The 25,645-nt window shown below is 47.7% G+C and overlaps 1 protein-coding gene across 1 annotated transcript; it reads left to right on the forward strand.

The window, feature by feature from the left end:
* Positions 1–6,166: 6,166 nt before the first annotated feature.
* On the forward strand, positions 6,167–20,907 carry PDP2 (pyruvate dehydrogenase phosphatase catalytic subunit 2). The gene is made up of 2 exons (XM_089663779.1): positions 6,167–6,271; positions 19,105–20,907. Exon 2 carries the CDS (start codon positions 19,170–19,172, stop codon positions 20,760–20,762), a length of 1,593 nt encoding a protein of 530 aa, XP_089519905.1. The 5' UTR covers positions 6,167–6,271; positions 19,105–19,169; the 3' UTR covers positions 20,763–20,907.
* Positions 20,908–25,645: the final 4,738 nt, after the last annotated feature.

Raw genomic sequence — 25,645 nt, forward strand, 5'->3', positions numbered from 1 at the left:
CAACATTTGCTGCCTTCCTTCCTTAAATAAGGGCAATAATTGCCACCTGTTTTTCAAAGAATGAATGACCTCACTAATAGAACTCCACACTGCTATTATTTTGAACACGCCCCTTTCAATGAGTGATTCAATGACACAGAATCAGCGGCATGCATGTCATGACTGTTGGGTCTGTTGGATTTCTATTACTCTACTACACCTGCTAGTAAATTATTTGCCATGTAGAAATATCATTTCCACCAAAAACAGTGATTGATCCGATTAGTGATGTCTGACTGCTATTATTTTGAATACAACTGTAGATGTGGCAATCAGAAAAAAAAACCTCAGATTTTTTGTTGAGGATTTGACATTAAACATTCCTGAGATCTTTCAGCCCAACTGAGCCTTAAACAATAACAATACCTAAAAATGAAAATGCGTCAGTGTGAACATCGCAGTAAAGGAAAATGAAGTCCATATTTTACTTTCTTCCAGTTTCTTCCATTTTCTGTGATGTGGAATCATATATCATTGAATCAGTAAGCAGTAGCATGGCAGCCAGGAAACTAGTATTTTCAGTTGGGCTGAAATGAATCAGTGATGTACAATACAGGATTTAAATTTTTGCTACCACATTTACACTCCTTTACACACACATGAGCTTTAATGCCCCCCCAGTCTTAGGCTACGTTCACACTAGCCATGTGTGCAGGCGGCAGAGAGGCATTTGGTAAGCGTTTTTACCACTTCCCAAATGCCTCTGCCAATTCTGCACATTACAGCACATGGTGCTGTTCTAACGGGAGCGTTTGCGTCGCGTCGCGGCAAAACGGACGCCTCTGGACGAGTCAGGAGGCTTTGAAGCCTCCTATTCTCGTCTATGGTGCCGCTCCGCAAACGCCCGGCCGGCGTTTGCGGTGCAGTTGCGACGCGGTTGCGGGGCGTTTGCGGAGCGGTAACACCACTCAAACTGCATTATAGGCGTTTGTGGGGCGTTATTAACGCTCGGCAAACGCCTAGCAACCGCCGCTAAACCGCGCATGCGGCGTTTGCGGAGCGTTTGCCAAGCGTTAATAACGCTCCGCAAACGCCGGACCAACGCTTGCCAAACGCTATAGGGGCGTTTGGCAAGCGTTGGCAAAACAGCCTAGTGTGAATGAGCCCTTAGTCCGTAGGGTTCAATATTGAGTTGGCCCCGCCCTTTGCAGCTATAACAGCTTCAACTCTTCTGGGAAGGCCGTCCACAAGGTTTAGGAGGGTGTCTATGGGAAGGTTGGACCATTCTTCCAGAAGCACATTTGTCAGGTCAGGCACTGATGTCGGGGGAGGAGGCCTGGCTCACAGTCGCCACTCTAATTCATCCCAAAGGTGTTCTATGGGGTTGAGGTCAGGACTCTGTGCAGGCCAGTCAAGTTCCTCCACCCCAAACTGGCTCCTCCATGTCTTTATGGACCTTGCTTTGTGCACTGGTACGCAGTCATGTTGGAACAGGAAGGGGCCATCCGTAAACTCTTCCCACAAAGTTGGGAGCATGAAATTGTCCAAAATGTCTTGGTATGCTGATGCCTTAAGAGTTCCCTTCACTGGAACTAGGGGGCCAAGCCTAACCCCTAAAAAACAACCCCACACCATAATCCCCCCTCCACCAAACTTTACACCTAGCACAATTTAGTCAGTAAAATACCGTTCTCCTGGCAACCACTAAACCCAGACATGTCCATCGGATTGCCAGACAGAGAAGCGTGATTGGTCACTCCAGAGAACATGTCTCCACTGCTCTAGAGTCCAGTGGCAGTGTGCTTTACACCATGGCATCCGACGCTTTGCATTGCACTTGGTGATGGAAGGCTTGGATGCAGCTGCTCAGCCATGGAAACCCATTCCATGAAGCTCTCTACGCACTGTTGTTGTGCTAATCTGAAGGCCACACCAAGTTTGGAGGTCTTTAGCTATTGACTCTGCAGACAGTTGGCGACTTCTGCACACTGTGCGCTTCATCATGCCCTGACCCCGCTCTGTCATGTGACGTGACCTACCACTTGGTGGCTGTTGTTCCCAGTTGCTTCCACTTTGTTATAATACCACTAACAGTTGAGCGTGGAATATTTAGTAGCCAGGAAATGTCACGGATGGACTTATTGCGCAGATGGCCACCTATCACGGGACCACGCTTGGAGTCACTGAGCTCCTGAACATTTGTAGAAGCAGTCTGCATGTTTGATATTATACACCTATGGCCATGGAGGGGATTGGAACACCTGAATTCAATGATTTGGAGGGCTGACCCAATACTTTTCACAATATAGTGTATGCCCCCATGATATATACAAATATTCCCCGATGATACTCTATGTAGACATATACTGCAATTATACTTAATATAAAAATATACCCCAAAGATACCCTTTGTAGAAATGTACCTCAAAGAAACCCTACATGGAAATATACCCCAATCAAACCCTGTGTATTATTATACCCCAATGATACCCTAGGTAGAATTATACCCCAATAATACCCTATGTGGAAATACACTCCAATTATACCCTATATAAAGGTATACCCCACTATACTCTGTAAAATATACCCAATGATACCCTATGTAGAAATATACCCAATATACCCCATTTAAAAATATACAGTACCTCAATAATATCCTATGTGGAAATAAACCCCAAAACACAAATGAAACCCTATGTAGGAATATACCCCAATGATACCGTATGTAGAAATATACCCCAATGATACCGTATGTAGAAATATACCCCAATGATACCCTATGTAGGAATATACCCCAATGATACCGTATGTGGAAATATACCCCAATGAAACCGTATGTAGGAATATACCCCAATGATACCCTATGTAGGAATATACCCCAATGATACCCTATGTAGGAATATACCCCAATGATACCATGTGTGGACATATACCCCAATGATACCGTATGTAGAAATATACCCCAATGATACCCTATGTAGGAATATACCCCAATGATACCGTATGTGGAAATATACCCCAATGAAACCGTATGTAGGAATATACCCCAATGATACCGTATGTAGGAATATACCCCAATGATACCCTATGTAGAAATATACCCCAATGATACCGTATATAAAAGCACACCCCAATATTCTCTATGTAGAAATATACCCCAATGATACCGTATATAAAAGCATACCCCAATATTCTCTATGTAGGAATTTACCATATGATAATCTATGTAAAGATATACTGATGATCTGAGTTTGGGAAGTTGGAAGGTTGCAGGATGACTCATGCGGATTGTTGTGTAAGCCTCGCCCAGTCAGGTTTAAACATGAATAAGATTGGAGGAACTTCAGGAAGAATAACAATGTGTGATAACAATGGTTTTATTGGGGGGGAAGTTAGGTCTTCTGACTCTCAGTCTGACCCAGGGGTGGACTAACAACTCATGGGGCCCCCGGGCAATAGGGGATCATGTCCTTGCCCACACTCAAACCACACCCAAAAAAGCCTATGAAAGGTACCAAGGGCATCTCATGGGGCCCCCTACTGACCCCGGGCCCTCGGACAGTGCCCAAGATCTCCAATGGTCAGTCTACCCCTGGCCTATTGATTTGGTAATGAACGTCTCACCATGACTTGTATGGGGTGACACCTCCAGAGTTCCTCTGTGATGGGATGAGACTTTGTGACTTTAATTGAATTGAGATTTTAAATCAAATAATTAACATATAAGAAAACAAAGTGGAAATGTTTCTACAGGACTAAACCTTTCTACTGCTTTGAGGCACACAACTGTGAGATGGGGGACAGAGCGTTGTCACTTTACAACAGGAAGTGCCTGAAACAAGGACTGCCATGGCAGGATCATCAGGGATCACTATAGTGGAAGTTGCGTAGGTTGAAGGAAGTCCTCTCATTCGCCGATATGCAGAGTGATTCCGGTTAGAAATGACTTATCTGATTGGTTACATTTCAGACATCGGGTTTGCATTGACTGTAGGGGCTCATTCACACTCCGGAGTCCCAGAATGAGGGGGTTTGTTTTCTTGGAGGCCCATTCTCCCACACACGCACTGCAGTACATTATGCTGCATTGCACCCGCACCGCACCAATGCAGCCGCAGGCAACGGTCACATTGAACGGGTCACCTTGGCACAAGACTTGTTCACAAGAGACAGAATGTGCACCCACCTGCTGTAAATGGGACCCCAAAAATGTGAAAAAGATCCTCTCGGCACCTCCTGCTGTACTATCTGCCTGACCCCCAGACATCAGGGACGCTCTCAGGGCTGACAGTGTCATGGCTCCGCCCCCTGCGAATGCTTAATTGTGGATGGACTGGGGAGGGATCAGAACCTCAACCCAACCTTGACATCCTAGCGTGTTGCATTAACACATGTATGTTGTTACTTATTTTCCCATAATAACCTCTTATGTGTGGCGGCACAGAGGGGGCGCTATAAACACCACATGCCCTACATTTGCATCCATGGGCGGCAGAGGTTTCTGCGCTGACAGCGCGCCTACTGCGTGCTCCTAAAGACTGAGCTGTCAGCCTCTGATAATGATTGGGAGCCAACGGGACTGGCTCTGGAACATGACACCGCTGTGAGCGCCAATCACAATGGTCACATGATCAGGCAGACTTTGGCATAATAGTCCAATGAAAGGGACACCGCGGCTGGGCAGGAAGGGGTTACTGTGTATTGGATCAAGTGGACTGATGATCCATCAACGTGCCACGAAAAATGGACACGCAGCACCGTGGTAAAGCAGTGAACCACAAAGCACGGTAGTGTAAAAGGCTACTTTCACACTGATCCGCAGCAAAACTGCATATGTGTTGGTGCGTTTTTACAGTGTTTGCGGTGAGTTTTTACAGGACATGTGACTCAACAATTGGTAACAAAAAAGTGGGCGCATTATTTATGTGTTTCTGATGCCGCATATTCCATCGATTTCAATAGGGAGGTGCGTTTTTGGTGCATTTTTGTTGCATTTTCCATTGATTTCAATGGGGAGGTGTGTTTCTGGTGCATTTTTACAGCATTTTCTATTGATTTCAATGGGGATGTACATGTTTGCTGCATTTCCCATTGATTTCAAAGGGGAGGTGTGTTTCTGGTGCATTTTTGCTGTGGTTTCCACTGAATTCAATGAGGAGTTGTGTTTTGGTTTTTACTATGTTTTCCATTGATTTCAATGGGGAGGTGCGTTTTCAGTGCATTTTTGCAGTGTTTTCCATTGCTTTCAATGGGGAGGTGTGTTTACAGTGCATTTTTGCTGCGTTTTCCATTGATTTCAATGGGGAGGTGCCTTTTCAGTGCATTTTTACAGCATTTCCATTGATTTCAATGGGGAAGTGCACTTTAGATACATTTTTGCAGCGTTTTCCATTGATTTCAAAGGTGGGTTTTTTTTGCCGTGATTTCCATTGATTTCAATAGGGAAGTGCATTTTCAGTGCAATTATGCAGTGTGTTCCACTGATTTCAACAGGGAGATGCGTAAACCAATGTAAATGGATGAAAAAAACAGATGTAAACCAATGTAAACGGATGGAAAACTGATGTAAATGGATGACAAATGGATGTAAACGGATGAAAAACGGATGTAAACTCATCCGTTTTTTGTTTGAAAAAAAATGTGACTGAACTGAAGAAAAAAAACGGAACACCCGTATGAAAGGACCCTTAAAGCTGGCCATACACGTGTAGATTTTCGGACGAGAGTATTCCTCATAAAAGTCGTAAAAAAATCCTTTGCACATTGGATGAATGGATGGGTGTCATCCGAAAATTGTTTTTTGCTTTCAAGATTCGACTTTAAAATGAATGTCATTTCAGAGTGATGACCATGTACACCGGCTGAATATTTGTTCGAGAAAAGTTTTCCTTCCTGCCCCTTTGAATTTTCCCATCGAAATGAACATCGATTTGACCCCTCTAACGGTTAGGAAATCTATACGTGTATGGTGCCCATCGATCGTGGCCGTGATGATCGGAGTGGGCTGGGCCCAGCGCCCAGGAAGAAAAGTCACTTTTTTCGGCTGACAAATTCCTGAAATGGAAATGAAGTGACTCAGCTGGAGGAGCAACAAACACACATGTGCATGGTGGTCAGAGGGCGTGGAGGGGGCGGGGCCAGACACAGGGGGAGGGGGAGGGGCAGGACATATGGGCATGTCTGTAGCTTCCAATCCTCTGTTGGAGTCACAGATTAGCTGCTCATAGAGTCATAGGCAGCGGAGGAGAAGCACGGCGTTCCTCACACCGACTCCATATTGTGCGCCCAGCCGGTGAGTCCACCATCCATCCTCAGTAGTAGTAGTAGTAGTATGACATCTGATCCCTCTCTCATGGGGTGACATAATCCCATCCCCCCACTTTTTCTCTCTGTGGGGGTCTCAGGACGCAGAATTCCCATCCCCCACCCTGTAGTCACCCGTATCCTGCTGGAAGAATCTGCCCCTGGAATCCGGATGTGTCCAGAAAGTAATTTTGAAAAAAAAAGTACCTGTTCATATCGTATTCTGTATCCCGGACAGGACGCGGCGGCGCGGTTAGCGCATCAATACAGATCCAATCACTGTACGCATTCTGCATCAAACTGTGAAATTCCCGACAAGAGGGACCTGAGAAGTGCGCAAATCTGCCAGCATGTGTTCAGTGAAAGGAGAAGTATTGTGAGAGGAAGCGGAGGATGTGCATGTGTTTGGTTGTGGGGTTTCCCAATGGCAGGACGTCATGGCGGGCCCTATAAAGGGTGGCGGGTGAGTCATTGGTATATGGAAGGTGTCAGGGTGTCACGGGGTAATCCATGTGTTGAAATGTTTTGGGTGATGTTGTTTTCTCATCGAATGATACCGATCAGCTGGAGCCTTGTGTAATGTGAGTAATTATACCTGAGATCCACCACATCTCTGCCCTCCTCCACATACTCTGCTTCACACAGTAAATCCCACCATACACACTACAATCAGGGGTGCACTGACAACTCATGGGGCCCCCCCTGGGCAATAGGGGATCATGGGGCCCCTGTATCTTTGCCCACACTCAAACCACACCCAAAAAAGCCTATGAAAGGTACCAGGGGCATCTCATGGGGCCCCCTACTGACCACAGGCCCTCTGGCAGTGCCCGAGTTTCCAAATGGTCAGTCCGCCCTTGACTACAATCCGACCATCCAATCTCTGTACAATCTCCTCCTTCAGATTTACCAACCCTGTATAATATGAGGACCTATGGAGGCTCTACACTCCAAATCTGCATCCAATCATCGTTGTATATCCATTCATAGAGGCTCTTGTGCTATATACTGTAGATCCAATGGAGATTGTACAATCAGATTGTGTGATGAGCTTAGGGGATTGTAAACGCTGGCAATACCAATGCAAATTGCCTTCTGTCTGAAGCATTGGTCTCCACATTGCGGCCCAGGGGCCAGGACTGGCCCTTTTGCTAGCCTTTATCCAGCCCCTGGGGCACCATACCTCCCACTGACACCAACAATGGGGCATGTTCCTCTCACTGGCACCAAGGATGGGGGGGGCGCCATGTTCCTCTCACTGACACCAAGGATGGGGGGGGCGCCATGTTCCTCTCACTGACACCAAGGATGGGGGGGCGCCATGTTCCTCTCACTGACACCAAGGATGGGGGGGGGGCGCCATGTTCCTCTCACTTGACACCAAGGATGGGGGGGGCGCCATGTTCCTCTCACTTGACACCAAGGATGGGGGGGGCGCCATGTTCCTCTCACTTGACACCAAGGATGGGGGGGGCGCCATGTTCCTCTCACTTGACACCAAGGATGGGGGGGGCGCCATGTTCCTCTCACTTGACACCAAGGATGGGGGGGCGCCATTTCCTCTCACTTGACACCAAGGATGGGGGGGGGGCGCCATGTTCCTCTCACTTGACACCAAGGATGGGGGGGGCGCCATGTTCCTCTCACTGTCACCAAGGATGGTGGGGGCGCCATGTTCCTCTCACTGTCACCATGGAGGGGGGGGGGGCGCCATGTTCCTCTCACTGTCACCAAGGATGGATGGGGGGGGCGCCATGTTCCTCTCACTGTCACCAAGGATGGATGGGGGGGGGGGGGGCGCCATGTTCCTCTCACTGTCACCAAGGATGGATGGGGGGGGGCGGCGCCATGTTCCTCTCACTGTCACCAAGGATGGATGGGGGGGGGGGGCGCCATGTTCCTCTCACTGTCACCAAGGATGGATGGATGGGGGGGGGCGCCATGTTTCTTTCACTGTCGCCAAGGATGGATGGGGGGGGGGCGCCATGTTCCTCTCACTGTCACCAAGGATGGATGGGGGGGGGCGCCATGTTCCTCTCACTGTCACCAAGGATGGATTGGGGGGGGGGGCGCCATGTTCCTCTCACTGTCACCAAGGATGGATTGGGGGGGGGGCGCCATGTTCCTCTCACTGTCACCATGGATAGGGGGGGGGCGCCATGTTCCTCTCACTGTCACCATGGATAGGGGGGGGGCGCCATGTTCCTCTCACTGTCACCAAGGATGGGGGGGGGCGCCATGTTCCTCTCACTGTCACCGAGGATGGGGGGGGGCGCCATGTTCCTCTCACTGTCTCCGAGGATGGATGGGGGGGGGCGCCATGTTCCTCTCACTGTCACCGAGGATGGATGGGGGGGGGCGCCATGTTCCTCTCACTGTCACCGAGGATGGATGGGGGGGGGCGCCATGTTCCTCTCACTGTCACCGAGGATGGATGGGGGGGGCGCCATGTTTCTTTCACTGTCACCAAGGATGGGGGACAATTCTTACCAATGTTGTGGCACAGTTCCTCCCACTGACACCAACAAAAGGATATTTTCTACTCCCACTGGCACTTGTCCAGCTCCCCTGGAAGACTGTAAACTGGCTTTTTTGTTTAGCAAGTTTGGTGACGCTTGGTCTAAAGCTTCATTCAAATGTGCAATGGGGGAGCAGTAAAACCAAGTGGCTGAGGTGCAGTTTTACTGCCCTCTGAACCCTGGCCTGAGCGCTGATGGCTGCACACATGGTGTGGCCATGACTCTGCTTCATGGCTGCAGCAAAACGTGATGCTTCTGGAGGACGACTGCAAGCAGTTCCGCGGGCCTGTGCCAGAACTGCGAGCAATTTCAACACAGTAGTGTCACTTCTAGAGTTGAATCAGGCAGTGAAGAGGCGACGTATGACCTCTTTGCCGGCGGTCAACTCTGAAAAAGAAATCCAAGTGTGAGTCGCTTTTCAAAAGAGTAGTAGTGTCGGCTGTACTTGTGAATGAGCCCTTATGGCATCCGCTCACCCCGGCACGCTGCGCTGTGTGCTTAAAGAAATAGGACATGTCGCCGCGTCACAGAGCGCGTTGGTGTGGTGGAGCTGGAAAACAAAGGAACAGCAAACATTGCAGTGCGTGTGAATGAGGCCCTCCCTATAGACTGGACCCCCCCCCCCCACACACTTCTTGTTCTATAGCCTATGCAGGCCATACATGGGTCAAATTCCAAACACATTTTCTTTAGAAAATCAGATATTCCGTGCATTTTGTAACCCAGTGTTGCCACCACCGATTTCGAAATTCGACCAACCAAGCCTTCAGTTTCACGTTGCTACAAAGAATTTTCGTGGCCAAGATTTTTCTTTTCCTCCCAGGTCGCAGCTCACGCTCGTTTCTTTGATTATATTTCTTGCACGATTCTCCCATCATTGATTAGAAGTTTGTTTTTCAAAAACTTTCCAACATGCCCGATCGCTCAAATTCGATCCCGTGAAAATCTGCTGTTTCTGTGGCCCACTAATGGTGTGAAATTTGAATGAAAATTCTTCAAAAAAAGAATTATTTATTATTTATTTCAGGTACTTATATAGCACTGCCAATGTAGGCAGCACTTTACATATATATTGTACATTCACATCAGTCCCTAACCCTCAAGGGGTGTACAATCTAAGGTCCCTAACTTACATTCATATTAGGGACAATTTAGACAGGATCCAATACACCTACCAGCATATCTTTGTAGTGTGGGAGGAAACCAGAGTACCCGGAGGAAACCCACACAGGCACAAGGAGAACATACAGACTGCAGGCAGGTGGTGCCGTGGTTGGGATTTGAACCAACGACTCTAGTACTGCCAGGAGGAAATGCTAACCATTTAGCCACTGTGCTTTTTTTTTTCTTTCAGAATTCAACCTGTGTATGGCCAACTTCAATCATTTCTTGGGCTCCCCCCCCCATCTATCCCTCTCTGCCCCCCAAAGATCCAATATCTAGGGAAACCAATCCAATGTTTCATGCAGATTCCTCCTCTGTAGTGCCAGCTCCTGTCTGTCCCCTGCGGAGTGATACCAGCCACACTCCACCTCTGATCCTGGCCAGCAGTCTCCAGAGTGGTGCCAGCAGCAGGACAGATCATCAGCTCCTGATAGTATAGGGCTCCTGTCACATTGATGCGATTTCCCCGCAACTCCTGAATGCAGGAAGCGCAGCACACCTGAGGATATAATAGAAGTCTGTGGCGCAGCGCAGCCAACCCAGCAAAGTCGTAGATGCACCGCGCTGGAACCGCACTGCAGGTAAACCGCCGCACATCAGTGTGAAAGCTGCCTTATAGGGGGCTCAGGACAGTAATGCTACTTTCACACTGATCTGCCGTAAAAACGTGTTTTTAAAGGACACGTGACTTAAATAACTGCACCAAAACACTTCCCAGATGTGCTTTTCAGCCGTTTTCTATTGATTCCAATGGGAAGAGGTGTTTTGGGGGCTTTTTTAAATTTTTTTTTTTTTTTACTCTCCAAACTGCATAGCAACTGCAAACACTGGCCATAGACTGTTTGAAAATCTGCCAATTTACCCACTGTCAGTGGGTTAATTGGTCAGCCGTTTTTCGGGTTTTTAGCACTTTGAGATTATCAGGCATGGTGGAAAATTCGCGGCCAGGGGCAGACTGACAACTCATGGGGCCCCCGGGCAAGAGGGGATCATGGGGCCCCTGTGTCCTTGCCCAAACAAAAAAGCCTATGAAAAAGGTACCAGGGGCATCTCATGGGGCCCCCTACTGACCCAGGGCCCTCGGGGAGTGCCCAAGTTTCCAAATGGTCAGTCCACCCCTGTTCACGGCCGATTTTCCCAGCAATGATGGCCGTGACCTGCAAGGGACAGAAGTTATGGGGTGAACTTTAGTTGGCCTTTTTTTTTTTTTCCCTCATTTATCGGTCGATGTTTGACCCTTCTATGGCCTGCAAAAGCTCCCAGTGTGAAAACATACATAGATATACATTCACATACATAGGGAAGCATTTTTCTTGAGCTTTTCCGGCACTTTTTAATGCAAAAACTCCTCCATGTGAAAGTAGCTTAAGGATTAAGTTAGTTTTGGAGTGGTAAAACCCCAAAGCTAAGACTTGTTTTTATGACCCCCTCACCAACCACACCCAGTTTAGCTGCAATGGTCATGGTGTTCACATGTAGCAGCCACAGCATGAGTTATACGCCCCGTCATGGTTGGTGGATGTAGCGCCTGCTAAGCATGACCCATTCAAGTGAATGAGGCTGTTCTGCAAGTGCCCTGCGACCTTGTACAGTACAGAAAACAAGGGGTAAAAGCAGGCAGCGTTGCTTTCTCGCCCCTTGGACCCCGCAGAATCATGCAGTTGCAGGTGCTTGCAGAGTTCCCCCATTTACTTGAATAGGATGCGATTGGCAGGTGATGGCACCCACCAAAAGCAACACTGGGTGTCATTCTGCTGCGACGTGTACAGCACCTACAGGGTGTGAGGAGGCGACACTGAGCGGGGCAATCTTTGACCCCCCCACCCGTGGTGCCGGTAGATCTGCACCATTCTATGGTCTCCTATCCCTGATCTACATGGACTTGTCTTATCTCAGCCAGACTAATGCAGGCCATAGACGGGTCGTTTATTGGCCGATTATTTATTTATTTATTTTCCCGCACGAAAAATCAGCCGATAATCACGCCGTTGGCCGTTTTTCGTGGATCTCCTCATTTATTTTTATCGGTCATGCTGGAAAATCCACAAAAAACCTCAGTTTTTCGTGGACATGGGTGGCAGCATTAACAACGGGGCCGACCGATTTTTCGTTTATCGGCCCATCTATGACCTGCCTATAGCAGGCCGCAGACTGTGATAACCGAACAAAAAAAAATCAAATTTTTGTTTTTTTGCAACATTAGCGTACCAGCTGTGTGTTGCTGAACGGAACTACCTCTCTTCCCCCCAATTATTTATTTCAGGTACTTGTATAGCGCCGTCCATTTACGCAGCACTTTACATATATATTGTACATTCACATCAGTCCCTAACCCTCAAGGGGTGTACAATCTAAGGTCCCTAACTCACATCCATACATACACATATTAGGGCCAATTTAGATAGGAGCCAATTCACCTACCAGCATGTCTTTGGACTGTGGGAGGAAACCGGAGTACCCGGAGGAAACTCACGCAGGCACAGGGAGAACATGCAAACTCCAGACAGGTGGTGCTGTGGTTGGGATTTGAACCAATGACTAGTACTGCCAGGCGGAAGTGCTAACCATTTAGCCAGTGTGCTGCCCTGCAATGTTCTATATATCATACGATGACATTGTGGCAGGAGAGCCCTCCCCCTCGACTCCCCGGTAACAAAGTAACATTCTTTCATTACATGGTCTAAAACGTTCCTTTGTGGTCACCAGAATGCGGGTTTATGCGATTTTGCGATTTTCCGTGGATGTAAGAATTGGTTTGCTGAGGCCCAGCGAAGGGTTAAACATGACAGCACAGCATGCTCGGATTTTTCTTATACAGCCGCTTCCTGGTCATGTGATCTGCCGCAGAGGAACCGCCAGCGAGTGTAAATAAAGCCGCATGACCTGCTGATTATTGCACAAGACAGCTCCTTCAGGCTGCTACAATCTGATTGTACAATCGCCTATAGATCTACCAACTACTATGTCAGCCAGCCTTTGAGGGAGAATATTGATTGGACAGGTCAGGAGTCCATACACAGCGATTTTATAAATGTTCGCAAACAAGGAGCTCATCACCGAGAGATGCAACTTGTATGCAGGGGTGGACTGACACCTCATGGGGCCCCCGGGCAATAGGGGATCATGGGGCCCCTGTGTCCTTGCCCAAACTCAAAAAAAGCCTATGAAAAAGGTACCAGGGGCATCTCATTGGGCCCCCTACTGACGGCGGTGCCCGAGTTTCCAGATGGTCAGTCTGCCTCTGCTTGTACAGTATTGATTATAAATATCCGAGGCCATCTATTGGAAAATGATCATTTAATCGATTGGTATTCCAATTGGTCGTCTGACAGACATACACACAGATATTCGTCCGACCGATCAGAAACAATTGATCAAATTCAGCCACAGCTGGTCGGTTGAAAGCTCACAAAGCTGATCAGATGGAGGGTGTTTGGGTTACCATGTGCAAACAATTCATTCATTTCAGTTGCATTGATCGATCATATCAGTGCATGTGATCACCTTTACCCAGGATCACACCGAAGTGTTTTCCGCCGCATTTTGCAGATACGCAATACAGTCCATATAACATGATTTCCTATGGGACAGGTTCACATCTGCGCGTTCTCACCCCGTGCGTATTTTGGAAAGGATCGGGGATGTTTTTGAACACAAGTTGCAATTTTTTTTTTTTTTTTTTTTTTTTTGTTCAAAGAGAACGTTGCAGGAAAGCATGTAGTGCGTTTTTGATTCATTTTTGTTTTTTTAAATCTGCCTAGCAACGATTGCAAAACGCGGCAAAAATACAACAAACACAACCTGCATAAGTGTGAACCTAGACTAAAGGAGATTGAACAAATTGTAACCTGTATGGTGAGCATTAGATCAACCAATCCGTGTGTATTGTGGGACTGGATACAACCAGAATGGTTTAGGCGTGCCCTCCCAGTACAGCTAGTGACCCTGGGGTGGGGGAGGGGGAAGACTGGACATCCATCCCAACACCCCCCACCATCCTGAAATCTGACAACACTCACCACACTCCCTTACAAAAAGCCAAACATCCCCTCCCCCACACCTAGAACAAGCCTTCGCCGGTCATTTCCAGATCTGGTTGGTGTTTCTGTGCGATCCTCTCCTCCACGAATTATCCCCAATGTTGCGCTTTTTTTATTTGGGCTTTTAATATTTTACAAAAACATAAACCAGGAAAAATAATTATCACTCGATCTGATTGGAAGGTGTGGCTTCCATGGTGGGGGGTGATGTACTAATGCAGGCTATAGACGGGGAGAAAACCGGCCCTTTTTTTTTTTTTTTTTTTTTTTTGAAAACCGAAATATCGGTCGTTCAATCAGCTGACGTTACCACCATTGGTAAAAAAAAGTCGTCTGATTTTTGTCCCGTCTACGGCTGGCAATTAATATAATGGCGGTGTCCCTGCAGAGAGCTCCAATATATTTGACATTTAAAAGAAGAAATAGAATATGAATAATAAGAAAAAGTTGCAACATCTGTATCTATTTGTATCAATTTCAGATACAGATGTTTCTATTCGGATACAAATGGATACAATGTTGCAACCCTTATACTTTTAAATGTCAAATATCATGGCGGAGCGCTCTGCAGGGACACCGCTAATAGATTTGACATTTCTTAGTATTGCGGTTGCAAACATTGTATCCATTTGTATGGATACAGATGTTCTTTTTCTTTGGTCACGGCTCATGCGCATTTTTTTTAATCTGGAAAAAGATCATCCAATTTGCCCATCATTGCCGTGAAAATGGGCCGATGGGCAAAATCAGCCGTTTTTTTTTTTTTTTTTTTTCCCCACAACGTGAACGATTAAAAAAATGCGTCAAAATCAAGAAAACCGGCCGACCAATTCAGCCACTAACTATCTGAAAATCAGCCGATTATTTATTTTTTTTGGATGAATTTTCAGCCGGTTTTCTCCCCGTCTATGGCCTGCATAAGGATCTGCACATACATGAAGAACCAGTTCACACGACATGTGTTTCAGCTGCATTTTTTTTTTTTTTTTTTTTTTTCCTGAATCCAAAATGCACAGAAAGTCGGTTGTATGGTTGTCTATCATCGATCACATCTGTGCTTGCAGTTCCAGTGAGTTCTAGTTGCAGGAAAAAAAAGAACACGTGGCATTTTTTTTTTTTTTTCTGTCCAGAACTGTACTGGAATGTAGTAAAACGCACATGTCTGTATTAAAATGAACAAGAATGCATCAAACACGCATCTGGACTGCATTTCTATAGTGTGAACCCGCCCTAAGGCTGTTGCAGTGCCATACCATGCGTTTTTGTATGTTGGGGTGCTGCGGTGCAATTCATTCTTGGGGGTCCTTGCTCACAATACTGATCTGTGAACGCCGTGTTGGTGGTAGGAAATTCCTTTATAAAAACGGGAGGATGGGCTGTATAATAATCGCACATCAAAAGTTCACCTAGCTGTTCTTGGGTTGTCACATGCGTGTATTTTGTGCACACATAAATACAGTTTGACAACACAGATTTTTATTTTTTTTGTTTGCTGATCTATACGTGAGTATAGAGCGAGTTTATGCGACTTGTGTAAGCACAATGAGCTGCGTTCAGATCCATTGAAAAAAAAAAAAACGCCTGAATGTGGCATTTTTCGGTGCTTATGTGCAAGCAGCTTGCCTCCACACCCACCAATTGCGTGCGTTGTGGTGTGCTGCATTTTAACAAAGATTACATTTGTGGTGTGTTTTGGACCCCATACACTGTGCAGCTGTCAAACGCCCATTTTACAGGCTTCCCGCCCCTAAACAGTGCTGTAAGTTGGCCTACCTGTCCGCGCACACATAGGTGTTAACAGGCGATTAGAGGGGGGGGGGGGGCAGAAAGTACCTAAATCACATTTAGGAGAAGAGCATTTGGGCAGTAAATGCGCCTTAGTGCATATAAACACTAGGCGCATAAATCGCTTCACCATTCATTTCAATGGTATGAATAATATGACCAATGAAATGAATTGGCGCCCAAATGCTTGACACACCTGAACGCATCTAAACGTGTCTGAAAACCGCAACTTTAGGTGCCTTTTTGACACTGATTTTATTCTGTCGGGAAAGGCTTTCCAAAAAGCCTAGTGTGCATGAGGACTTTGTGTGGTGTTAGGGAGCACATTCAAATGTGTGCTGGCTGTTCTGCTGTGCGCGGCGGGGGGATTGTGATGTATGTGGCGGTTCTGCTGCGTGTAGTGGGGGATTGTGATGCATGTGGCGGAGGTTCTGCTGCACGCGGTGGGGGATTGTGATGCATGTGGCGGAGGTTCTGCTGCACGCGGTGGGGGATTGTGATACATGTGGCGGAGGTTCTGCTGCACGCGGTGGGGGATTGTGATACATGTGGCGGAGGTTCTGCTGCACGCGGTGGGGGATTGTGATACATGTGGCGGAGGTTCTGCTGCACGCGGTGGGGGATTGTGATGCGCGTGGTAGCGGTTCCACTGGGTGTGGCAGAGGTTCTTCTGCACGCGGTGGGGGATTATGATACATGTAGGGGATTGTGATACATGTGGCGGCGGTTCTGCTGCATGTAGTGGGGGTTTGATGTGTGTGGTGGCGGTTCTGCTGGGTATGGCGGAGGTTCTGCTGCATGCGGTGGGGGATTCTGCTGCCTGTGGCGGTGGTTCTGCTGTGTGGTGGGGGATTGTGATACATGTGGCGGCGGTTCTGCTGCATGTCGTGGGGGATTGATGCGTGTGGCGGCGGTTCTGCTGGGTATGGCAGAGGTTCTGCTGCATGCGGTGGGGGATTCTGCTGCGTGTGGCGGTGGTTCTGCTGTGTGGTGGGGGATTGTGATGCGTGTGGCATCGGTTCTGCTGCATGTAGTGGGGGATTGATGCGTGTGGCGGCGGTTCTGCTGGGTGTGGCGGAGGTTCTGCTGCATGCGGTGGGGGATTCTGCTGCGTGTGGCGGTTGTTCTGCGGCATGTAGTGGGGGATTGATGCGTGTGGCTGCGGTTCTGCTGGGAGTGGTGGATGCTCTGCTGGGTGCGGTATAGGATTGTGATACATGTGGCGGCGGTTGTGATGCGTGTAGTGGCAGTTCTGCTGGGTGTGGCGGCGGTTCTGCTGCGCGCGGCAGGGGATTGTGCCACTTGGTTATGTGTGGGTTTACAAATGTGAAATTGCAACGCATTCCCACCAAAAATAGATCATGTTTGTCACAGATTGCCATTTCCGGAGACCATTTCTGGTGACCCTCTGTGTCCTAATATAGCGCCGTACAGCGATGATTCACCACATCTCACTAGAGCGTATTTTGCTCCTTACTAGTTCCAATGATGACATTCTTTCCTGTATATGATGACGCGTGCCCCCCCCCCCCTCCACGCCCAGCTACCGATCTACACTGGAGCCCACTGAATACGGCCCAGGATGGATCTGCTGCACCTTCCAGCCTGGACTTTCTGCAGAGGGAGGTTTCCTGCACACAGCTGAGCTGCAGATGGTTCTGGATTTCTGTTCCCCTTTTATGATGTGCAGATAAGACTTCTGCTGAAGTGTGATGGGAGGCGGGGAGGCTGTGCACTCATGGGAGGGGGTGACATGAACCCATTCACCTTCCACATTCCTCTACCCCTGCTGTCGCCCCCTGCTGGGGACTCTGCAAATTGCGCACACATAATGTGTTGGTGCTCATTCACACCTAATGCATCGATCAACGCAGGCTCACCACAAGGACACTGCATAGTCTACTGCTGTCTACGTGCCCCGCTTACATCAAAGCATTGTACTAGTGTGTTCCAGGGAACAATTTAGACACAACTTTTTTTTTTTTTTTTCATAGGCTTTTTTGAGTTTGGGCAAGGAGACGGGCCCCATGATCCCCAAATGTGATCCCATAAACGTCTATTAGCACATCAAAAGTCCTCCATGTTGCATCTTTGGTGCACTTTCAGAAAGGGTGACCTAACAGAAGTCTATGGGACCATGAAACCCACTGGTACACCCACACTGTGACCAAACCTCAGCGCGGCCGTGTGACCCTGGCTTAAGTCTTGTTGGGTATAGTATGTGACTTGTATGCATAGAATATGTTCCTCTAAGGACCGCTCTGTAGATCTATGGATAACTGAGCTGATCTTAGCAGCCCTTAAAGTGCCCTGATACAAAGTATATACTGGTGTGTTTGTTGTGTGGTGTGTGTGGGTTTTTTTTTTTTTTTAAATATTCCTAGGCAGGCTGGGGTGGGGAAAAAGGTTGATGAGGACCCCTCATATTCAGTGTTATGCAGGCCATAGTCTGTTGATTTTTCAACCGAATCGGTTGTTCTGTTGCCACCAATGATTGCAAAAAATCAGCCGTTTTTTTCGCAAATTTTCCAGCATGACCGATAAACGAAATGAGGAGGAACTGCGAAAATCAGCCGATGACATTGCCCCACTAATGGTGCAAAAATCAGCCAATTATTCTTTCAGACAACAAATCGGCCGATAAACGAACCATCTATGGCCTGCGTTACTCTCAGGATAGATTCACTTTTTTTTTTTGTTCATTGAAATCAATGGAAACGCCTCTCAATGTACATCAATACAAAATGCCTGACCACACTAACACATTTTTTTTTTTTTTTTTTTTTTTTTTTTTTACGTTTCAATTAATTTTAAATGGGAAAACGCATTAGAGGGGGGGAAAATGCGTAGGCATGAATCCAGCCTCGCTCAGTCTGGGGCCCATTCACACTTTGCGTTGTGACAGTGCATGCTCATTAATGTGCATTGCTGCAATCCATCTGCTTGGTGTATGTTGTGGTGCTGTTTATTGTAATTGGCACACCAATTCATTGTATAGTACAGCCATGCGCAGTGCAGCACACCACTATGCATTTATGTGCGTTGTGGTGTGCTGCATTGTTAAAAAAAGGGTCATGCAGTTTTTTCATCCATTGGGAGATGGTGTCACTCCATTCAGAATACATGGGATGCCTTGACACAACGCTTGCAATGAGTGCAAGAATGGAACGCTTGTTTGGGTGCGCCCTAAAGAGAGCCAGTACTGATCGGCTTGGTGTGCATGTAGTGTAGTCGTCCTGTGATTTGCTAGTAATATCTTGAACCAGAGATCAGACTCATATTAATTTTTTTTTGTTTTTGTTTTTCTGTTTCAGGGAACCGATTTCTTCATTGATCTACAGACCGGAAATCCATATATCTCTGTCTGGCCTCTGTTAGAATGTCCAGCACCGTCTCCGGGTGGGTCCTGAGAACGGCAAAGCGTCAGGTTACTCTGCTTCATGGAGGGAAACGTTCTTATTCACAATGTCTGAGAAGAGGCCAAGCAAGATGGCGGAGAGCACGGTCCAGTAGTGCCGCCACACAGACCTGTCTGTGCTACCCTCTGATCTACTCCACCGACCGGTCCTACCGGCACACGGCTGAGGATGTCAACTATCAGTTGTTACCGGAGAAGATTAATGACATCCTGCGAGCCAACGAGCAGTCCTGCAAAATAGCAGAAGGAGACGGCAAGAACCGCAGCACCATCCTGAAGTTTGAAAGCAACATCCTGGCCTCCAATGTGCCTTGCGAGGACCGCCGGAGTGCTGCCACATGCCTGCAGACCAAAGGGCACCTGTTTGGTGTCTTTGATGGCCACGCTGGGGCTGCATGTGCTCAGTCGGTCAGTGAACGCCTCCTCTACTACATTGCTGTCTCCTTGATGCGGCAGGCAAGCTTGGAGCAGATGGAGGCCGCCCGGGAGAACATGAAGCCGGTGAATCCCATCCTCCAGTGGCACAAGCACAAAAATGACTATATGTACCGGGAGATTGCCTCGCTCTATGCCGACAACCTGAGGGTGTTCTGGCAGGAGCTCATCGACCTGGACAACGAATCTGGCAAGAGCGTGGCGGAAGCCATGGCCTATGCCTTCCAGAGGCTGGACTCTGACATCTCGCTGGAGGCCCAGGTCTCCACCGACAACCAGTTACTCAGGAACATCACCCTGCAAGTTGCCTTCTCTGGGGCCACAGCCTGCGTCTCACATGTGGATGGCATCCACTTGCATGTTGCCAATTCTGGAGATTGCCGGGCGGTGCTGGGTGTCCAAGACCATGATGGCACCTGGTCCAGCGTCCCGCTTACTGCTGACCACAATGCTTTTAATCTGTCGGAGCTGCAGAGGGTCCGGTCGGAGCACCCCGAGTCTGAGGAAGAGACAGTTGTGTCCGACCAACGGTTGTTGGGGCTCTTGATGCCCTTCCGGGCCTTTGGGGATGTTCGGTTTAAATGGAGCGAGGAGCTTCAGAAAAGTGTCCTTCAGGGCGCCTGCAATGCAGAACCTTTAAATATTTATCAGTATTACCCGGCAAATTACCACACCCCTCCCTACCTAACGGCTGCCCCGGAGGTCACCTACCACAAACTGAGGCCACAGGACAAGTTCCTGGTCATGGCCTCCGATGGACTTTGGGACTTGCTTAACAACCAGGAGGTGGTACGCCTCGTGGCGGAGCACCTTTCTGAAATCGGTGTTCGGGAGCCTCAGATTTCCACAGAGAAGCGTAGCCTAGGCACCATGCATGATCTGCTTCTTCAGAGGCGGAACAGTAGGGTCAACTCCCAGGACCGGAACGTTGCCACACACCTGATCCGGAACGCTGTTGGCACCAATGAAGATGGGGAGGTGGAACAGGAGAGACTGACTGCCATGCTGAGCCTGCCCGAGGATCTGTCCAGGATGTACAGGGATGATATTACTGTGAAAGTCATCTACTTTAACTCCAGTGCCATTGAGGCGCACTACCAGGAGAGCGAGGAGAAATAGGGGCGCTAAATCAGGGTGCCATCTGCTGCCTTGTGAGGTTTTACAAATGGTTTTATTTCATGTACAGTAATGTTTGTGACCATTTGGTGATGTTTGCATTTTTTTTAATGAGATGTTTTATTCTATTAAATAATGTTGTCCGGTTTTTATCTTGTTACTATGTGTCCAACCAAATCGCCGATTGTAATAGGATCACTGCATTCTTGGCTGAGTAGGTTGCAATCTCTGAGCTATCACCAGCCCATACAATTTCAGTCCTCATAAAAAAAGGGTGTTCCTTGGGATCTGTCCACCATGCTCATTATCAGGGGTTCCCTGTGCTGAATTCCTGGGTCTGTACACCTGCTGTGGCCATTATGAGGGGTTCCTCCATCCCTGTCCCAAGTTTCTGGGATTGTACACCTTCTATGCTCATTATCAGGGGTTCCCATCATCCCTGTGCTGAATTCCTGGGCCTGTACACCTGCTGTGGCCATTATGAGAGGTTCCCACTATCACTTTGCCAAGTTCCTTGTGCTCTGTCCACCTGCTGTGTCCATTATGAGGGGTTCCTGGGATTGTACACCTTCTGTGCCCATTATGAGGGGTTCCCACCATCCCTCTGATGAGTTCATGGGTCTATACACCTGCTGTATCCATTATGAGGGGTTCCCTCCATCCCTGGGCTGAGTTCCTGGGATTGTATACCTTCTGTGCCCATTATGAGGGGTTCTTACCATCCCTGTGCTTAATGCACAGGTCTGTACACCTGCTATGGCCATTAGGAGGGGTTCCTCCATCCCTGTGCTTAATTCCCCGGTCTGTATACCTTCTGTGACCATTATGAGGGGTTCCCACTATCACTGTGCTGAGATCCCAGGTCTGTACTCTTGCTGTGCCCATTATAAGGGGTTCCTCCCCACCATCCCTGTGCTAGATACCCAGGTCTGTACATCTGCTGTGTCCATTGCAGGGTTCCCACTGTCCCTGCTAAATCATAACTGATTTTTGTAGCATCAAATAAAGTAGAAGGAGGGGGTTTGCCTAAATGTGAACAGGAAAGGAAAATAATCAAATGCAGTAGATGACTCCTCCCACTGTGATCCACATGTACCATATGACTTTGAGAAATAATCAGATACATTGATATTTACTTGTATCAGGTTTTTAACTGCGCTCCATCCCCAGCGTGAAATCACCTCCCTGGGGCTGGAAGCTGCACATAGGAACTCCATGTTGCGTATGGAAACAGTGGTCTCTCTGTAGTGGTCTGACATCCTCCCAATCTCCTTGAACCAAGCTGACTGGAGAAGCCTACCTGTGACCCAGTAAGGGTGTGTGACAACTGTGTAGAGTCCACTGCTTCCATAAACCACACAGAGGTCCTAATGCACAGCCTTCTGCCCCACAGAGATATTACTCTGGGGACAGAGCTCGGATAAAAGCCTGATCCAAATCAGAGTATAATCCTGAACCAGCAAATTATCTACTTAATTCTCAGTGAAGCATTACATGGGGGACCAAGTCTACAGTATATGAGGTGCTAACAGTCTAGTCCCTGCCTTAAAGCAGAGTTCCTCCCAAAAATTGATTCTTCATTTGAGAATAGCCAGCTCTTGAATACACAGGTATACACTATATTGCCTAAAGTATTGGTCGGCCGGCCTTTATACACACATGAACTCTAATGGCATCCCAGTCTTAGTCCGTAGGGTTCAATATTGAGTTGGCCCCGCCCTTTGCAGCTATAACAGCTTCAACTCTTCTGGGAAGGCCGTCCACAAGGTTTAGGAGGGTGTCTATGGGAAGGTTGGACCATTCTTCCAGAAGCACATTTGTGAGGTCAGGCACTGATGTCGGGGGAGGAGGCCTGGTTCGCAGTCTCCACTCTAATTCATCCCAAAGGTGTTCTATGGGGTTGAGGTCAGGACTCTGTGCAGGCCAGTCACGTTCCTCCACCCCAAACTGGCTCCTCCATGTCTTTATGGACCTTGCTTTGTGCACTGGTGGGCAGTCATGTTGGAACAGGAAGGGGCCATCCCCAAACTCTTCCCACAAAGTTGGGAGCATGAAATTGTCCAAAATGTCTTGGTGTACTGACGCCTTAAGAGTTCCCTTCACTGGAACTAGGGGGCCAAGCCCAACTCCTGAAAAACAACACACCATAATCCACCCTCCACCAAACTTTACACTTGGCACAATGCAGTCAGGCAAGTACCGTTCTCCTGCCAACTGCCAAACCCAGACACGTCCGTCAGATTGCCAGGCAGAGAAGTGTGATTGGTCACTTCAGACAACACGTCTCTACTGCTCTAGAGTCCAGTGGTGGCGTGCTTTACACCACTGCATCCAACGCTTTGCATTGCACTTGGTGATGGAAGGCTTGGATGCAGCTGCTCTGCCATAGAAAACCATTCCATGAAACTCTCTACGTACTGTTGTTGTGCTAATTTGAAGGCCACACCAAGTTTGGAGGTCTTTAGCTATTGACTCTGCAGACAGTTGGTGACTTCTGCACGCTTCAGCATGCTCTGACCCCGCTCTGTCATTTTATGTAGCCTACCACTTGGTGGCTGAGTTGCTGTTGTTCCCAGTTGCTTCCACTTTGTTATAATTCCACTAACAGTTGAGTGTGGAATATTTAGTAGCCAGGAAATGTCATCGATGGATTTATTGCACAGGTGGCCACCTATCAAACTTGAAATTAACTGAGCTCCTGAGAGCGACCCATTCTTTCACAAATGTTTGTAGAAGCAGTCTGCATGCCTAGGTGCTGATTTAATACACCTGTGTCCATGGAGGGGATTGGAACACCTGAATCACATGATTTTAACAATATAGTGTAGGTGAAAAAAACTCCATTTATCCATCTGCCCCCTCCTGGCCATAACTGGTAATGCATTATTTCAAACATTTTCTTGACATAATACATGTGAGAGCCCCCCCCCCCCTTCTACAGTCAGGTTATTCTTTATCTATGCAAATAAACAGAGGGCACACTTACCTTTTTAAAAGATCAAATAGAAAAATGCAGCGCAACAATATATAAACAAAATATAGCGATAAACAATAAATATGTGCAACAACAAACGAATCTGCTTGTGAAAATCAATGTGTGCTCTACCAGACATCTAATTAATACATAGCTAGAACTCCATGAACTGCACATACCAGTGCTCTAAATGAATTGTGCACACAAATAACGAATAATTGTCCGTAATAGTGAACTGTCCCTTTAAATCTTGAATACCAGCACGTGGACTTGTGTAGTATATATCCCATAAATCGTGATCCACATACAACAACTATAAATGTCATCGGAGTAGAGTCTGAAAAAATGGTGAACCGTCCCTTTAAATCTGCTGTACTTCAGATAGACCAGTGTAACATACTGCTGTATACATGTGTATGGTGCTCCTGTGTCACCCCTTAGTGCTCATTTGCTTCCAACACTCAATTGCACTCACCTCCAGGTTTGACCCGTAATGTCAGGTCAAACTGCGCTTTCCCTTTAACCCGGGAGGGTATACTGGTACCAGGGGCGGACTGACTATTTGGAAACTCGGGCACTGCCTGAGGGCCCGGGGCGGTAGGGGGCCCCACGAGATGCCCCTGGTACCTTTTTCATAGGCTTTTTTGAGTTTGGGCAAGGACACAGGGGCCCCATGATCCCCTATTGCCCGGGGGCCTCATGAGTTGTCAGTCCACCCCTGACTGGCACATAGATCTTTACCACCGTTAGCCAGCACTTTTAAACATCTCCAGATCGCTCCACATCTATGTGATAAAAATGTTCCATATAGTGTAATATTGCCACTCAAAATAGCCTTTACATAAATCTATCTAGTAAAACATTAAAATGTGTCCTCCTGGGACACTACAGGGTTAAAAACTCACTATACAGTGTTTGCTGTAAGAAGTGTGCAGAAATTCCTTATCCAAAATGGCGGCACGTGCACTTCCGGTTTACGGCCTGACTTCATCGGCGCACCCTACGCATTACGTCATATTATGTGACTTCATCTTTTAAAAGATAATTTATTGTGTAAAAAAGTGGTAATATACTCACAAAGGAACAAATATCAAGGGCACATCATGTAAAGTACAGCAAGGTCCAGTCACACTGGGTGATATCCGTAATGGGACTCCCTAGACCTCCAAATGGCTGACACGTTTCAAGGACTTGTCTCTTCCTCAGAGGCAAGCTTCTAGGCATCCTACATAGACGAGTCGTTTATCGGCCGATTTTTCGTCCGCACAGAAAATCGGCCGATATTCACGCCGTTAGTGGGGCCCGCCCGTCGGCCATTTTTTTGTGGATCGTCTCATTTACTTTTATTGGTCATGCTGGAAAATCCACAAAAAACGGCCGTTTTTCATGGAGGATGGTGGCAGCGTCAGCAACGGCGCCGACCGATTTTTTGTTTATCGGCCGACAATTCAACCAATAAAAGGCCCGTCTATGGCCTGCATAACCTCTGTGGAGTCCATCCTCCAGCACACGAGTATATGATTATGCCATATTCTTCATCCATATCTGTCAATGATTCTATTCTCCAGCATTGGATAGAGTACAGTCACATGAGTCTCTCCACCAGAGGAGCTTACACTCTAATGCCCCACCACAGTCGCATACTATTATTATACATTTATATAGCTCTGACATATACCGCAGTGCTGTACAGAGAAAACTAAACCAGTCATATCAGTCTCTGCACCAGAGGAGCTTCCACTCTGCACCAGAGAGGTTGTGCTGCAGGTGCTCTCCCTCTCCAGACACTAGGGGGCCAGGCCTGGCCCCAGAAACATGGCCTCTTCTGGGCTAGGCTCAGACCATGCTCCCCCTGAGGGACCCAGCTTGCCTTCCCTTACTTTACCAGCACCTGAAGACCTTGGCTGTGGCC

Source organism: Staurois parvus, unplaced genomic scaffold (genome assembly GCF_062004578.1).
Source record: "Staurois parvus isolate SC_StPar_1 unplaced genomic scaffold, SC_StPar_1.0 ptg001766l, whole genome shotgun sequence".
Lineage (NCBI taxonomy): Eukaryota > Metazoa > Chordata > Amphibia > Anura > Ranidae > Staurois > Staurois parvus.

What these genes read in the sequence shown, in the direction of transcription:
- PDP2 (XM_089663779.1), top strand. Translation starts at nt 19,170, where the DNA reads ATGTCCAGCACCGTCTCCGGGTGGGTCCTGAGAACGGCAAAGCGTCAG.